Source organism: Mirounga leonina, unplaced genomic scaffold, assembly GCF_011800145.1.
Source record: "Mirounga leonina isolate KUSES-001 unplaced genomic scaffold, KU_Mleo_1.0 Mir_481, whole genome shotgun sequence".
In the NCBI taxonomy this organism is placed as follows: domain Eukaryota; kingdom Metazoa; phylum Chordata; class Mammalia; order Carnivora; family Phocidae; genus Mirounga; species Mirounga leonina.
The window spans coordinates 2,500,272-2,516,998 of NW_023270773.1; the positions used below are offsets into that span (position 1 = coordinate 2,500,272).

The 16,727-nt window shown below is 53.7% G+C and overlaps 1 protein-coding gene across 1 annotated transcript; it reads left to right on the forward strand.

The window, feature by feature from the left end:
- Positions 1-300: 300 nt before the first annotated feature.
- SLC2A11 (solute carrier family 2 member 11) lies at positions 301-16,635 on the forward strand. The gene is made up of 12 exons (XM_034989227.1): positions 301-405; positions 3,713-3,811; positions 5,659-5,819; positions 9,633-9,757; positions 10,320-10,449; positions 11,018-11,166; positions 14,329-14,516; positions 14,610-14,720; positions 15,297-15,398; positions 15,481-15,556; positions 15,807-15,934; positions 16,150-16,635. The coding sequence occupies exons 1-12, from the start codon at positions 391-393 to the stop codon at positions 16,348-16,350; spliced, it is 1,485 nt and encodes a 494-aa protein (XP_034845118.1). The 5' UTR covers positions 301-390; the 3' UTR covers positions 16,351-16,635.
- The last annotated feature ends 92 nt before the right edge of the window (positions 16,636-16,727 follow it).

Sequence of the window (16,727 nt, forward strand, 5' to 3'; positions counted from 1 at the left end):
GACCAAGGAATGTGTCGGTTTTCAGCCTCAAAGCTACGGAAAGGGCGGGATGGAGGTGAACAGTAACGGCCCTTTGGGCCTCGTTCCCAAGTGACGGCTGGAAGCGCCGCACACCCCTTAACCGCGCTGTGCGCCTGCGCCTGTGTCTCGGGCGCGCGCTCGGCGCAGAGGTAGGCTTTGCGCGAGCCTTCCGCTCCCCAGGCCGCCCTCAACACCCACTGCGCTTGCGCATCCGCTCCTGCCTCGAAGATGGCAGGCGCTTCTACCACGCCCACTGCGCGTGCCCCTCCGCGTCCGCAGCGGGGGTCCTGCCGGAGCGACTGCACTTCCCTCCGCGCCGCGCGGTTACGGCGGCAGCAGTTCTGTATCGCAAACCCGGTGTCGCAGCGAATGCTCGAGAAATGTGTACGTGCTCGATGCCCTCCTGCGATCGGGAAAGGTCTGAATTCCGAAGCACGCCCGGCCCAGGCGTTTCAGACGAGGGCTTGCAGACCGGCGGGAATGCACGGGCGCAGCCGCTCTGGAAGGCTTAACGGAGTGTATAAAAGTAGCTGGCGCTTGTTTGCCCAGTGGAGTTAGGTGCTGGGCTCAGAGGAGCATAAGCAGGAGGTCGCGCGCAGGGATGGCCTGGGGGCCAGTGCAAGGTTGCATGGGGTCAAGTGTCTGCAGGAACCGTGGCCCGGCAGCATCCCACGCGAGCAGCCGTCGCGCTGCCCGCGCTGTTCTGGAGCCCTCTGGCGGGTCGGACAGGCCCGGGGAGGCAGCAGCCCTTGGGCACTGCGGTCCTGGTCGCCTCGCCCCCTCCTGCGACCGTTTCCCACTCTCGCCTCACTCCCCAACCTTCATTTCCTCCTCCACGCTCCGTCTGAGCTGTCCTGATGTCCTGCTTCACAGAGAAATGGGGGGCAGCCAGAAGAGAACGTCCACGCCACCCACCACCCATCTTTGGATGCCCTTTCCCCCTCCCCCATACCCCCAGTGTTGCCACTCCTCTGCCAGCCTGCACTGATTTCCTTCAAATACCTGCATGGCACATGCCTCCATGTCCTTCAAGTCCTTGTGCAGATGTGACCTTCACAGGGCGTATTCCCTGGCCACCCTCTCCAAACATTCCCTCACACCCCTTCCCTGCTTTATGTCTCCATCACACCAGCTGACATACTATGTAATTTCCTTGTTCATGTTATTGCCCGTCTTCCCTGGCTGGAAGGAAAGCTCTGTGAGGTCACGGATTTTGTCTCCTGTTTCACTGGTTATATCAGTAGCACCTAGAACAGTTGGTTTATTGTCCACAGTAGGGAAGCAAGAAATATTTGTTCACTGAATTGATAAATCACCATCATAGCTAATGTTGTAAATGCTTTTCATGATCAGGCACAGGACTAGGCAATCTCCATGCATGATCTCAGTGAATCAAATAATTTCCTGAGTCGCCCGGGTGGTACAGTTAAGCTTCCAACTCTTGGTTTCTGCTCAAGTTCTGATCTCAGAATCCTGAGATCGAATCCCGAGTGGGGCTCACGCTCAGCACGGCCTCTGCTTGAGATTCTGTCTCCCTCTCCCCCTCCAGCTTGTTCTCTCTCTCTCTCTCAAATCAATCAATCAATCTTTAAAAAAGATTTCCTGCTATCTTGGAGACCCACCAGCATCTCCTGCCCCATGGGCTTAATGGTCATCAGGCTCTGTGTCTCTCTTTTTTTTTTAAGTTTATTTATTTACTAATCTCTACACTCAACATGGGACTTAAACCCATGATCCTGAGATCAAGAGTCGCATGTTCTTCCAACTGAGCCAGTCACCTCTTGCTGCTTCCTTTTTTTTTTTTTTTTTTTAAGATTGTGTTTGTTTATTCGACAGAGAGAGGGAGAGAGAGAGCACAAGCAGGAGGAGTGGCAGGCAGAGGGAGAGGGAGAAGTAGGCTCCCCGCTGAGCAGGGGCTCCATCCCAGGACCCTGGGATGACCTGAGCCGAACCGACTGAGCCACCCAGGCACCCCTCTCTCGCTGCTTCCTGCAGATCTAAGTGGAACACTCACCTCCATGCAGCCCACATGGAGCTTTAATGTGACTCCAGTGAGACCAGAGTCCTGGGTCCTCACCTGGCTGCCTCTTCTGGCTTCCAGAAGGAAGTTACTTAGGCCTTATGGGATCTGTGGGCAGGTCCTCTGCTGGACCTGTCTGTAGACCTGTGGCAAGATCTTTGGCAAGATCCTGCCCCCCAGAGCCTCTTCCTCAGCCTCCCCACCGCCAGCACAGTATCTCACCAAATGGAGAATGCACATCAGTTTTTGGCCCAGCTGTTTCTGCCCCCTAGCTCAGCTCCTATCTGGGACAGGCACTGGGTGTTTGATAAAATGAATAAATAGTCCTCAGGTTCTGGAAATTCCTCTGTAAATCTTTAGCCAAACATCCTTCTGCCATGAAACTTGTATGTAGGTACTTAAAAAGTCATAAATTTGACTTATAGGACTTCAGATTTGCAGGATGATTTGCTAGAACAAGAAAGGCGGTGTGATTTACTAGGAAAAGATCAACGATTTGATTTTTGTGTGGTCAACTACTTTGTGCATGCCTAGGAAAGTATCTGAGAGGAGCAGTTCAATGCTGTGCCTTTGGGTCAGTGGAGAACTTTCAGCATATACTGAATTTTCGAACATTTTAACAAGCATGTTGTTTTGTCATTAAAAACTAGAAGAGGAAAAATATTAATAAAATTGAGAATCCCGGGACACCTGGGTGGCTCAGTCGGTTAGGCGTCTGCCTTCGGCTCAGGTCATGATCCCAGGGTCCTGGGATCGAGCCCCGCATCAGGCTCCTTGCTCAGTGGGAGCCTGCTTCTCCCTCTCCCTCTGCCTGCCGCTCCCCCTGCTTGTGCTCTCTCTCTCATACACACACACAAATGAATAAAGTCTTTATTTAAAAAATTGAGAATCCCTAAAAAATATACTGACCTAAAGGGATGAGACCTCAGAGTGCTGAGCTCTCATGGCTGGGTACTCTGGAGAGTTCTCTCTCCATCTCTAAGGGGGATGAAAACTGTTCTCTGTTGTACCAAGTGTGTGTGGCACATGTATACCTTGGCTGCCTCCCCCCCCCCTCCCCTGGAGGTAGGCATGATCATCTCCAGGTCCAGCAAAGAAGTGACTGAGTGAGGACAAGTGAGTAGGGGCAGAGGTTGCATTGGGACCCAAGCACGGCCACCAGCTGCGTCCATTCTGCTGCTTCATATGCCCCACAAGTCCCCACACATACAGGTCCACGCGGCCCCTTCTGTTAGCCTTACTGCAGAACGGGCTGGCAGGCGAGAGAAGGAGGCACAGCCGCTCTGTTGGAGCATGTTTTGCTGGGGCAAGCCCCTGGGACTGGGGGGGGACTCCAGGGGCAGAGTTTCACTCTCCTAGGGCCCCAGCTCAGAGCTCTGTGCTCCAGAACCACAGCAGGCCCCGCCTGGCATGGAGGGCCAGAGAACTGTTGTCTATTTCGGGAAAATGCTGATGGGGGAGAGGGGGGAGGGGGCAGCGGGGTCCTGGGGTTCCTCTGCTACCCGCCGGCCATGTGACCTAGGTAACCCCTCTCCTCTGTGCCTCAGCTGCACAGTGGAAACATCACTGCCTGGTTCAAACAGATTGCAAGGCCATGATTGCTAGGTTCGAGCCCTGGGAACGAGGCGGAGGCTGTTAAAGGCCATTCTGTGTCCTCCCCTCTCTCCTCAGATTCAGGGCAGGGTCCTGCTCCTGACCATCTGCGCGGCTGGCATTGGCGGGACTTTTCAATTTGGCTACAACCTCTCCATCATCAATGCCCCAACTTTGGTATGTATTTTCTGTGCCCACCATCACCATCCCAGTGGGTGCAGGGTGAGGGCTAACGGCTGCCCGCTGTGGGGCTTCAGGCCAGCATCCACTTGGTGGTGCTTTCACCCCATGCATCCACCTTCACTGAATGACCCACAGGTCCTGCAGATCCAGGTTCAAACCCAGCTCTACATCCTCCCTTGAACCTGCATGTCCTCCCGGGTCCCTGATGTCAGCGCATAACTTTACTGCTTGCCTGGTTGGGGGCCAGCCTTGACTCTGCCTCCCTGCCTCCAAACACCAAGCCCTTCCTAACTACCTCTAGCTAGCCATTTCTCCCCGTGTCTCTGCCATGCCTCCAGTTCAGGACCCGTCTCTCCTACCTAGATCCCTGGCTTAGCCTCCTCACTGGCCTCCCTTCCTTCAGCCTCGAAAGTTTGACCAAGCCACTCCCCTGCCCAAAAACATTCTGTGGCTCCCCAGTACCTATAGGGATAAGAACAGACTCATCCACCTGAAGTTCAAGGCCTCCTTAGATCAGAACCTGTCCACCTTTCTCCTACCTTCATTCCCTGAACCCCACTAGCAAAGCAAGTTAAATGCAGTTCCCCAAATGCACACAGCCCTCTCTCTAAGCCTCTTTTGCTTGGGAAGCCCTCTCTGCTGCCCCTGCAGAAGCCTCTCAAGGACCACGCAAACACCATCACCATCCTGAAGCCTTCCTTCGACAGCCCCACCCCACCCCAGCTGGAAGTCGCCCCTCCCTCCCCAGGCCTTCAAGCGGGCTGTCCCCACTCAGGTTGCATGTTGGTTGTGTGGGGCCCGTATCATCCTCCTGCTGGTTTGCTTTCAGTGTCTGAGTCATCCTTGTGCCCCCAGCGCCTGGCGCTGACCTGGCCCAAGGGACTTTCTTGGCCTCAGAGACTCCTCCTAATCCCTCAAATGGATTTCCAGCCAGGGACAGGAGAGGCTGGGCCTGGTCCCAGCTCCCCTAGATGGTCCTGCCCCCAGAGGGACCTGGCAGGCACCAGGCTGACAGTCATTACCCTGAGCTGGCCTGAGCAGAGGAGAGCTGGCCCAACCCCTAAACCTGCTGCCCTCCTCACGTCCTCCCTCACATCCTGTTGGGAGGCCTGAGACCAGTCAGACGCTGAAGTGTGTCCAGGTCTTCCCCGAGTGCAGTCATTCCTAACCCTGTGGCCTCTGTTTACTTACCTAGAACTGCAGCTCTGGGGGTGGGGGCCTGGGGTGTCCTGACCACCCGCGGCAGCCCTGACCTGTGGCTGAGGCCGTGACAAGTCCTTTCACCTCTCTGGGCCTAATCCCCCACCCCCAAAGGGACACGTGGAAGGAGCGGTTACCGAACCTGGAAGGAAAGAGCCGTGTGGCGTAGGACCCCTTGAGAGGAGCCAGGACGCCTGGTTGAGTGTCATAGCCGGCCTGAGGTGACCCCCCGGCCTGAGGTGACCCGGAAACAAACACCCCTCCCGCCTCTCTCTCATGTCCTGCTGGGGCTCACCATTGGCCAAGCCCCACAGAAAGCCAGTCAGCAGGGGGCCCACTGATGTGAGCCATACTGGTGGATGCTTAGGCCAAAAGCAGGGGCCCGGGGGGTGGGGGGTGATCGTGGACTCTGACGGGCAAACAGAGACTGGCCAGCACCAGGCTCCAGGAGACACTGTATGTGAAGGAGATCTGTCCGGTGCCCTCAAAGAGGAGGAGCTCAGGTGACTCTGTTCCTGCCCCACCGGAGTCTTGCTCGGGAGCCCTGGCGCCTGCTCTCTGCTGAGGAAGAGCCCTGTGGGCGAGAAGGCTTAGCCTGTCCAGCCTGTCGCTGGGAGGCTGACTGGCATCTCTGTCCACAGCACATTCAGGAATTCATCAACGAGACATGGGGGGTGCGTACCGGCCAGCCACTGCCCGATCACCTCGTTCTGTTGGTGTGGTCCCTCATTGTGTCTCTGTACCCCCTGGGGGGCCTCTTTGGAGCACTGCTTGCCGGGCCCCTGGCTGTCGTGCTGGGAAGGTAAGTGCTTTCTGTGTGTGCCCCGGAGGCCCCTTGATGAGAGGTGCCCCAGTCTGTAGGCTGAGGAATGTGGGAGAAGGAAGAGGCCCTGAGGCCCAGGCCCAGGCCACCTCTGCCCGCCCTCCGCCTCCTACCCTACCAGCGGTTTCATCACAAGAGTCATATGTCTAGGGGCGCCTGGGTGGCTCAGTCGTTAAGCATCTGCCTTCGGCTCAGGTCATGATCCCGGGGTCCTGGGATCGAGCCCCGCATCGGGCTCCCTGCTCGGCGGGAAGCCTGCTTCTCCCTCTCCCACTCCCCCTGCTTGTGTTCCTGCTCTCGCTATCTCTCTGTCAAATAAATAAATAAAATCTTAAAAAAAAAAAAAAAAAGTCATATGTCTAAGCTGATTTGGTAGACGGAGGAGCCTTGTGCTCTGAGGGAGAGAGGACTCCTGGTCTCTAGTTCCATGTCTGTGGGCAAGTGCTATTGGACCATAAACTAGGTCCTCTTCAGGCCTCATTCCCCTCTCTGTATCCAACTGAGACAGTTCTTGGGGTGCAAACAAGAGAGACAGGCTCATACTAAATACATACATACATACATACATACATACATACTTCTGGCCGCCTCAGTCAGTGGAGCATGGGACTCTTGATCTTAGGGTTGTGAGTTTGAGCCCCATGTTGGGCAGGGAGCCTACTTAAATAAAACTTTTTAAAAAGTCTACTTAAGGTGGGGCGCCTGGGTGGCTCAGTTGTTAAGCGTCTGCCTTCGGCTCAGGTCATGATCCCAGGGTCCTGGGATCAAGCCCTACATTGGGCTCCCTGCTCGGCGGGAAGCCTGCTTCTCCCTCTGCCACTCCCCCTGCTTGTGTTCCCTCTCTCGCTGTGTCTCTCTCTGTCAAATAAATAAATAAAATCTTAAAATATATATATAATAAAAAATTAAAAGTCTACTTTAAAAAAGAGAGAGAGAAAGACAGGCTTGGACTGATCTGATCGAAAATTGTAATAACTGGAAAGATGGTGGAGCGGCTCATAGAATGAAAGGAAATACTCAGAAGCCAGGTCTTCAGAACGGCAGGATCCAGGGCAGTGCTGAGGATCTCAACAGCCAGAGCTTTGGGCCATCCTCCCAGGGAGGATGCCTTTGGAGTGCATTAGCTCCAACTACATTCTATCTCCAATGTCTTCATTCAAGATTCAGAATCCAGGAAGACAGATTGTTACCGACCCACCATGGGTCACACATTTACAACCATGAAGCAGTACTGGGCAGAAAAAGCAAATGGCTACCACGGTCCACCCCTTTGCTAGCCACCCTGCACGCGTAGACACGTTTCTCCCGTGTATTCAGCTCTATACGTGCCCCTCCTAACATTCCTCAACCATCCCATCATATACACCATCATATGTATTCACCTCTCCCTGAGGGAGACCACTTAGAGCCTTGTCTTGTCTGGAAAGCTACCATAGTGCCTCACCCAGAGGCAACATTATCAAGCAGAACGGGGACTTCTTCCTGGCTGATGCTTTATATCAGAAAGAAGAAGAAGAAAAAAAAACTTTTCAAAAAAGGTGCCATGTCTCATTGCCCAGCACCAGGTCACTAGCATAGAGAATGAGATCACCAAGTCTGGGTTAGATGGTCGGGTTCATACCTGAACCTTAAGGGGTAAGGGCACATTCCCAAACAAATTTAGGCTCTTCCTGCAAAAGAGAAGGAATTAGCTCTGACCCCTGGTGTGCCTTAGGGGAGGGGTGGCAGTATGGTCAAGTAGGCATGCTGACACGAGTAACTTGCTCGTGAGAACCTTTGGGGCCCACACGAGGCATCACCGAAATAGTGATCAAGTGCTACTGGGCACACCCCACCTTAGCATAGGAGTGTCATATGGCACGCAGTGCGTGATGGATACACAACCACCAGGGCTGGGGTAGGGACTACCGACAAGGCCAGGGTTCTTTCTTTTTTTTTTTTTTTTTAAGATTTTATTTATTTATTTGACAGAGAGACAGCAAGAGAGGGAACACAAGCAGGGGTAGTGGGAGAGGGAGAAGCAAGCTTCCCGTGGAACAGGGAGCCTGATGCGGGGCTCGATCCCAGGACCCTGGGATCATGACCTGAGCTGAAGGCAGACGCTTAACTGACTGAGCCACCCAGGCACGCAGGCCAGGGTTATTTCTAATTAAGAGGATGGTAATTCACTGAAGGAGAGTGGCTTTGCCCCAAAGCTCTAGGTCTTGCATTGTGAGTCTCCTTTTGGATGGCTGCCACAGCCACTCGGAGCACCATAGGCTCTCCTAGGTCTAAAGGGGCGAGTGGCAGAGCTCTTTGCACTGAGTGGACCCACTGGAGGATACTCTTCATGCTCAGCTCCACTCGAAGCTGCCAGGTTTCCAAGTTACCTGGTTTATGTGCCAGAGCGTGACACCCAGGGTGGTACGTACTCTCTCTAAAATGGGAAGGAGCTCTCTGAGGTTTGCCCTTCCTTCTTAGAGGGGTGGCAGTGATTTCTCATGCACTTTGGAGGAAATAGGCTGATGTGCATTAGTCCGGTGAGCTTCGGGAACTTCACTGATGGGGCGGCCCGCTCCGTTTGAAGTTTCCACTCTTTATCATGTTTGTGCCTTACAAGACCTCTAGTGGACTCTTCTGGTGCTCATTCTCCCTGTCCTTTCAGTATATAGTCATCAGAGAAGTGGGCCAGCAGGATGCCCTGTGGAAGGGACCGTGGCCCCGAGCTGGAGAGCTGCTCTATCCTCAGGCAGGTCAGTAAAGGTGTATTACTGCCCCTGCTAGGTGGAAGCTAAGCGTTTCCGGTATTGTGTGTGTACGGAAATGGAGCAAAATGTATTTACCAAATAAATACCCCACAACTGAAGTACTTTATTAACTTACAGCACTGAGGAAACCATAGGTGGTTTTCAGTTGGAGTTACCCCTGGACCAAGTTTGCTATAATCTATGCCATTCTCCATTCTCTAGACACAGGAGATCTATGCTTTAGTCTGGATTCTCTTGCCGGTGTGCCGCTGACTTTGGGCAGAAGACTGGCCTCCTCTAGGATCCAGTTTCCCTGTCTGTACAGTGAGCTCTCCCGAGTACCCTGTATGACAGCACTTCTGTGCTCAGTATCAGGAACTCCAGACCTGAGGCTTCATCATGGTGGAGCAGCTGACATTTCTAGTGGCCACTCCCTGGGCTGCAGTCTGTCCCGCTGAACTAGGCATGGGCCACCCAGCCATCCTGAAAGTTCTGAGAAGTGACTCTATAATACATGGAAGAAAATGTGCGGGGACTGTACTTGGCTTTCAATGCATCTCTTCCCTTACTCTGAAAGTTTTATTGAGTCTGAGAAATCAGACATTAGACCTCTCATCTTACAAAGGAGTGGGAAGGGGCGCCTGGGTGGCTCAGTCGTTAAGCGTCTGCCTTCGGCTCAGGTCATGATCCCAGGGTCCTGGGATTGAGTCCCATATCGGGCTCCCTGCTCAGCGGGAAGCCTGCTTCTCCCACTCCCACTCCCCAGCTTGTGCTCCTGCTCTCGCTATCTCTCTCTGTCAAATAAATAAAATCTTTAAAAAAAAAAAAAGGAGTGGGAAGAAAGAAATGCTTCATCTGAAGAGATGAAGCATAAAATACAAATGTCATCTCAAGCTATGATGCGGGTGGAAAGGAGAGTAGCTTAGACTCCTTGATGAATCTCACACACGTGCACACACGGGTCTGATCCGGGCTGGCTGGAGCTGCAAAGGGGGGGTCCCCAGGGAGAGTCCCCCCGCCCAGACTGAATCTGAGCCTCTCTTGCCTGCATTCCACTTCCCCCCAGGAAGAAGTCCCTCCTGGTGAATAACATCTTCGTGGTGGCCGCGGCGACCCTGTTTGGCTTCAGCCGCAGAGCAGGCTCCTTTGAGATGATCGTGCTGGGCAGGCTGCTCATGGGAGTCAGTGCAGGTATGCAGGGAGGGCAGCTCATCCTGCCTCTCTATTCCCACTCATTCATGTATTCCATTTATTCATTCATTTGTTCTCTTTATTTCTTTCATCCATTCATGCATTTTCTTTCTTCATGTTTTTCATTCATGCCCACCTCTTCTTTAGCAAAATGATTATGGTTTATCTCAAAAGGCTCATATAACTAGACACTTAAAGTGGCTATAGAGACATGAAAAAGTTGTACAGGGCTGTGGATACAAGCATCCCCAAGCCCATGCTAACAGAGATCCTGTATTTGAGCCACACTCTAAGCCAGGAGCTTCCTGGCAGCCAAGGTACAAAGGCAACAAGGATGAGTTCTCAGATCTTCCCTATAGAGGCAGAGTAGCCTGTTAGGGGCTCCTCAGTTTCAGGGGCTTGGCATGTGAGGAAGCCCATCGACCTGGGCTTTTAGGGACACCCATCAGCAAATCCCCTCTTGACTTGCTACTGTTTATACACCAGGTGTCTCTGTCTATATTAGTTATTTATTCCTGGGAAAGAAAGTACTCTGAAACTTAGTGGCTGTGCACACATCTAGGCTTGAGCATGAATGTCCAGCCCATGTACCTGGGGGAAAGTGCCCCCAAGGAGCTCCGAGGAGCCGTGGCCATGACCCCAGCCATCTTCGCTGCCCTGGGGATCGTGATAGGTCAGGTGGTCGGACTCAGGTAAACACCCTGTCTCCATGTGCCCTGAGTAGTTTGAGGGGGGCCAGAAAAAGCCCTTCGCCTAAATTTCTCATTAAGTGTATTAAGGCATTGCTTCTTTGAATTAAGAAATCTTCTTTGTATTGAAATCCTGTCTACACCCATCTGGCCAATACACAAAATGGGTATTAGCCAACTACCTGCCAGTGTGAATCAGCATTTTCCCTCCTCTCTAGATCAGGGAGCAAAGAACAGGTCTTAAAAAGAGAGAAGGTGAAGGTTTGGGCTTTTAAAGGGGAGCATGTCCTGGTCATCCCAGAAAAGAGAGGGGAGGGCAGAGCCTGGAACCCTGGGAAGAGGAGTTGCTACAGATAAGGTGGGGTCATGGCCATGGGATGGGAGGGATCTTGGTGTCCAGACCCAGAACTGGTTAGAAAGAAGCAGAGAGCAATACAGGTCCTCTGCCCTCAGGAGGGCAGGCAGGCAGGGGACTGGAGGGTGCGGGGTGGGGAGGTCAGGGGATTAGGGGGCAAGTGGGCAGGGTCTTGGCAAAGAAGCGCCTGGTCCAGCCTCTCCTCTGTCTCCCCAGGGAGCTCCTGGGTGACCCAGGGGCCTGGCCCCTGCTGCTGGCTAGCTGCCTGGTGCCTGGGGTGCTCCAGCTTGCCTCCCTCCCTCTGCTTCCTGAAAGCCCACGCTACCTCCTCATTGACCGTGGAGACACCGAGGCCTGCCTGGCAGGTGAGTCCCTGACTTTGGGTCCCCAGACCACCCTTGACCCAGGGGCACATCTGTCTGGAGCATGTGAATCCCCATTTCTTGGATTTCATTTATCAGGGAAAAGCTGTCCCTCACTTTTGTGCCATCCATCCTTCTCTTCAAAACTCTTTATTGGGGCGCCTGGGTGGCTCAGTTGGTTAAGTGTCTGACTTCCGGTCAGGTCATGATCTGAGAGTCTTGGGATCAAGCCCGAGTCGGGCTCTGCACTCAGCGGGGAGTCTGCTTCTCCCTCTCCGCCTGCCCCTCCCCCCACTCATGCTCTCTCTCCCTCTCTCAAATAAATAAAATCTTAAAAAAAAAAACAAACAAAAAAACCCAAAAACTCTTTACCAAGGGGCTGTCCTAAGTGCCAAGCCAGCGGGACAGAGCAGACCCGGCCCCTGACATCTAGGAACTGCAGGATGGTGCCAGTAAAGAACCCTCCCCTCTACCACATACGCAAGATGAAACACTGTGTCACCTGGGTGCCGATGGGCTGACTCATTAGCTATGGCCATGGTAATGATGCCCAAGAACAATACCCAAATCTCTGGCTTAACATAATCCATTACTGTGTCTTCTACTCATTTGCTTGCTGGGCTGGCTGCATGACTGCTGATCTCAGCTGGGCGGCTCATGGTGTCTGGGAATCAGCCGGTGAGCCAGTCCAGGCTGGTCTGGGCCCAAGCTGTTCAGTTCTGCTGCACACGCCTCTCTCACTTTTGGTACCAACGGGCTAGCCTGGGGATGTTCTTATTAAGGTGATGGCAGAGGCCCAAGAAAGCAGATTCAGTTGCACAAGCATTTTGCAAATCTGTGTTCCCCGTGCCCATGAACAGGCCATCAGCCATGTCACTGAACCCAAAGTCAAGGGATGGGAAAATCAACGGCCTATCCTCTCACATGGCAAAGGGTGTGGATTCAGAGAAAGGTGAAGACCAGGGCCCACTCATGCACCTTCTCAGCTTGCCACTGTGGCCGCAGCTATTACTGATAGCCCTGCCCTGTGCAAAACATGCTCAGTGTCATCTGGGGCCCCCACAGTCTCATCCAATCATGGCATCCGTCTTGTAGCCCCAGATCTTAAGATCATATCAAGTCTATATGTGCCTTCTCTTGATCCAGAGACCTAGGAGCTAAAAACACAAGTCTTCTGCCCCTCTGAACTCAACACACAATGGTGAAGGTGGGATGGTGTAACCAGAACTCAGCCTCATTTCAAAGGGAGCAGAAAGCCATCACCAGTCCTTAATGCTTAGGTGCTCCTGGGAAGATGGTGCCAGACCTCCCTGCCTTGCTGGTAGGGAATGTTCCATGATCACGTTCTGGCTCTGCTCCCTGGGAGGGGCCCCCTGGGCTGTGGTGTCCCCAGGTTCTGGCTTCTGCCCTCTGAGTTAGCCTTCCTTAACACCTTCTGAAGAGGGCATTGCAAATGTGCTCATAGAAAGTTGGGGCACACAAGTCTTTATATTTCAAATTGTCTTAGTCCCTTTTCCCCGGGGCTGGTGGAGTTTTTGTCAATATAATTTTCTCAAAAACGATGTGATTCTTCTATGTATTTGACTGATGTGCCCAAAAGCCACATCCACAAGTCTTTTTGAGACCTGCTTCCCTCTTGAGACCGAATGACTGGAATTTGGGGCATGTCAGGCTGCTGGGGACCAACACCCTTAAGCCCTCCAAATGCTCCTTTTCCAGCCATGAGGGTCTATGAGGTGCTGGCATTAAGCCACACCTTTAATTTGGTTGTTACCCTGAGTCCATGGCTCAGTGGCAGGGCTCTGGATTTGATTTTTGCTTTCAGGCCATAACTTAATGTGGAACTCTTTTTGCTAACTGGAGGGGCTAGAGATAAGAAACAGGTTTTTTTGTTTTTTGTTTTTTGTGGGTTTTTTTTTTCATTTTTTATTAAACCAACCTAGTGAGTTCGGAATAAGTTAAATTTAATTAAATCTTGTTCCCTCTGAAGGTCTTTTTGAGCTCATGTTTTTCTTTTTCTTTTTTTAAGATTTTATTTATTTATTTGACAGACACAGAGAGAGTACAAGCAGGGGGAGCTGCAGGCAAAGGGAGAGGGAGAAGCAGGCTTCCTGCTGAGCAGGGAACCTGATGCGGGGCTTGATCCTAGGACCTTAAGATCATGTCCTGAGCCAAAGGCTCACGCTTAACCAGCTGAGCCACCCAGGCGCCCTTCATGTTTCTCTTATAGTAAGCTTGGAATACTCAGCTAAAAGCAATCAGTTCATGCTTTCACCACATAGGGATCTCTTCCCTCGAGTCCAGGAATTCATGAGGTCTGTTTTCTTTCTTCCTCAATACTGCTTGGCATACCCAGGCATCTATTTTTCTAGCCTCCTCACCATCTCTGCCTGGTATTGGAATCAGTACCATAGATTACAGGTCCTAGTATGGTAGCACCCCTCCTGGTACCCATTAATTAAGTCATCAGTTTTCTGTTGCTGCCTAATAATCATGTCTCAGTGGCAAATCAAAGAAGCAATCACTTAGTTCAAGCCTCTGTGAGTTCCCTGGGTTTGGCTGATGTAGGCTGTGCCTGGCTGGTGGCTCTGCTGGTCTTGGTCGCTCATGCAGGTCTGCTGGGCATTGGCTAATTTAGGAGGGTCCCAGCTGGGCCTTCTCTGCTCTTTCTGGGACCAGTGGGCTAGCCCCACCACACCTTTGTATGATGATGGGAGAAGAGCAAGAAGAAATGAGCAAGGTCTCTTAAGGCTTGGGCTGAAATTTGCATACCCTCCCTACAACCTCATTCTATTGGCCAGAGCGAGTCACATGGCACAGCCCAATGCCAAGGGGCGGGATACATACTTGCCCCTTTGGTAGGGACCACTGCAAAAATCACCTAGCAGAGGGCCTGGATACAGGGACGGATGGAGAATTGGGGACGTTGGATAATGGCAATCTGCCGCAATCGTGTCTGGTCTGATGTATCCGCAGAACCCCGAGCTCCTAAAGCCTTTATTGGTCCGTGATGCCCTGAAATGACAGGGACAGGGGAAGCTCATCCCCATCTGATCAGGGGGCCCCAGAGAGAGAGAGAACAGAGTTGATGGTGGGAGCTCACTGCGGGGGACCAAAGAGGGGCTGGGGGAAGTGGGGCTCAGCACCCTCTCCCCCCCGCCCCAGCCCTGCAGCAGCTGCGGGGCAGCGCGGACGTGGCGGGGGAGTTGGCGGAGCTGGAGGAGGAGCGCGCGGCTTGCGAGGGCCAGCGCGCGCGGCGCCCATGGGAGCTGTTCCAGGATCGCGGCCTGCGGAGGCAGGTGACGAGCCTCGTGGTGCTGGCCAGTGCCTTGGAGCTCTGCGGGAACGACTCAGTGAGGCACCCCGCCACGTCCCCCGCCCCGGGTCAGGAGGCTGCGGGGCCGCAGGCCACTGGCAGCCCGCGCCCCTCTGCCCTTCGTCTCCAGGTGTACGCGTACGCCTCCTCCGTGTTCCGGGAGGCCGGGATCCCCGAGGGGAAGGTCCAGTACGCCGTCTTGGGGACTGGGAGCTGCGAGCTGCTCGCGGCCTGCCTCAGTGTGAGTTTGTCCTGGGCTCAGGCTGACCCTCTATCAGCCCTGCGGGGGGGTTGGGGGGCCTGACTCTCGGAGGACTTAAGTCCTCTGCCTTGAGCCCTTTTCCACTCCAGGTCACTATGCTCAAGTGGGGCGACTTAGCTAGCATTTATTGAGCACCAACTGTTGACCGTGCCCTTAACACACCTTTTTGAGATGAGGAAACTGAATGGAGTGACCAAATTAATAATTAAAAAATTAATAGGGGCGCCTCGATGGCTCAGTCGGTTGCCCTTCAGCTTTCCGATCGTGATGATTTCAGGGTCCTGGGATTGAGCCCCCTGTTGGGCTCCCTGCTCAGCGGGAAACTGCTTTTCTCCCTCTCCCTCTGCCCCTCCCCGCAGCTCGTGCTCTCTCGCTCACTCTCGCTCTCAAATAAATAAAGTCTTAAAAAAAATTAATAGTGTCTTAATCTCCTGAAGCAATCAACTGCTCCTAACTGCCCCCCCTCCCCACACCACCAGCTTCCCACTGCTCGCCTTTAAACCAAGGGAAGCTTCCAGGGCGGGGGTCAGTGACCAGGGCTCCTTTCCTTTGCAGTGTGTGCTGATCGAGAGGGTGGGCCGCCGTGTGCTGCTGATAGGAGGGTACAGCCTGATGGCCTGCTGGGGAAGTATCTTCACAGCGGCCCTGTGCCTGCGGGTAGGTGGGCTGGACGTGAGGGTTGCGGCTTGGGGCAGCCTGATCTCCACCTCACTGCACCCCCTCTGCCCCTTTACTACAGAGCTCCTTCTCCTGGATGCCCTACCTGGCCATGTCCTGCGTCTTTGCCTTCATCCTCAGCTTTGGCATTGGCCCCGGTGAGTGGGCCCCAGGAACCCTGGGCTTTGGGCTTTGTGGAAGGAACTCGAATGTCTGAGTGCATGATGGGTGGATGTGAATGCAGTGTCACCTGCATGTCCCTCCCCCCAGCCTACCTGTACTGAGGCTTCTGGGGGGGGTGGCTGGAGGAGGCCAAGGGGTCCCCACTCCCATGTCAGGGACAAGGTGGGGGGAAGCCTGGGCAGGGAGTCCTGGCTGGCAGCACCCTGTCCCCGCTCCTCCCTCTAGCCGGAGTGACAGGGATTCTGGCCGCGGAGCTGTTTGACCAGAAGGCCCGGCCTGCTGCCTATATGGTCAGCGGGTCGCTTGTGTGGACCTTGCTCTTCCTGGTCGGGCTGGGGTTTCCCTTCCTCAAGGTAGGCCTGCCCCGCCTTCCCCCAGCATTGAGGCCCTGGCCTTAGGTTTTACCTCTGTCAGCGGGAGGTCTCCATCCAGGGAGCCTGAGGCTGGAGTGGTCGGGACTCATCTGAACCAAGTTGGACAAATCCCTCATCACCACCTGTCATGAGGCCACAGAAGTCTGTGGCTGAACATGGCCACACCAGGTCTCCGGGTCTCTTTTCACCCGTAGGAGGGCTTGTCCCACTTTCTCTATATGCCTTTCCTCGGTGTCTGTGTCTGGGGGGCCATCTGTACTGGCTTCTTCCTCCCTGAGACCAAAGGCAAGACCTTCCTGGAGATCTCTGAGGAATTGCACAGACTCAACTTCTCCCGGCAGAGCCAGGGCCCTGAGTGGACAGGCCCAGAAGTCATCCTGTCCACAGAGCTGTAACTCTGTAGGTACGGTGAGGGCCCAGATCCAGCTGTTGCTGTCTCCTTTGCTTCCTGCCGAGGGTCCTGGCCCTCTGCATTCCCTAGTTCCTGCATCCATTTGTTTAATAAGGGCTTATTAAGCACCTACTGCATGCAGGCTTTGTGCCCGGTGCTTAGCAATCCGTGGTGAGCCAGAGAGGTGGGATCAGGACCTGCTGGTGGCTCCCTGTCTAGAGGCAGTTAACAGGAAACCTGGCGCGAGCCAAGCTATTCATGCTGTTTGACAAAGTCCAAGTATGGGGAACGATCCTGAAAAAGGAGACTCCACAGCTGGCTCCTGCTATTCTCTTTCATTTTGTTTATGGCAATCTTTATAATTGTGGGAATATTTCTGGG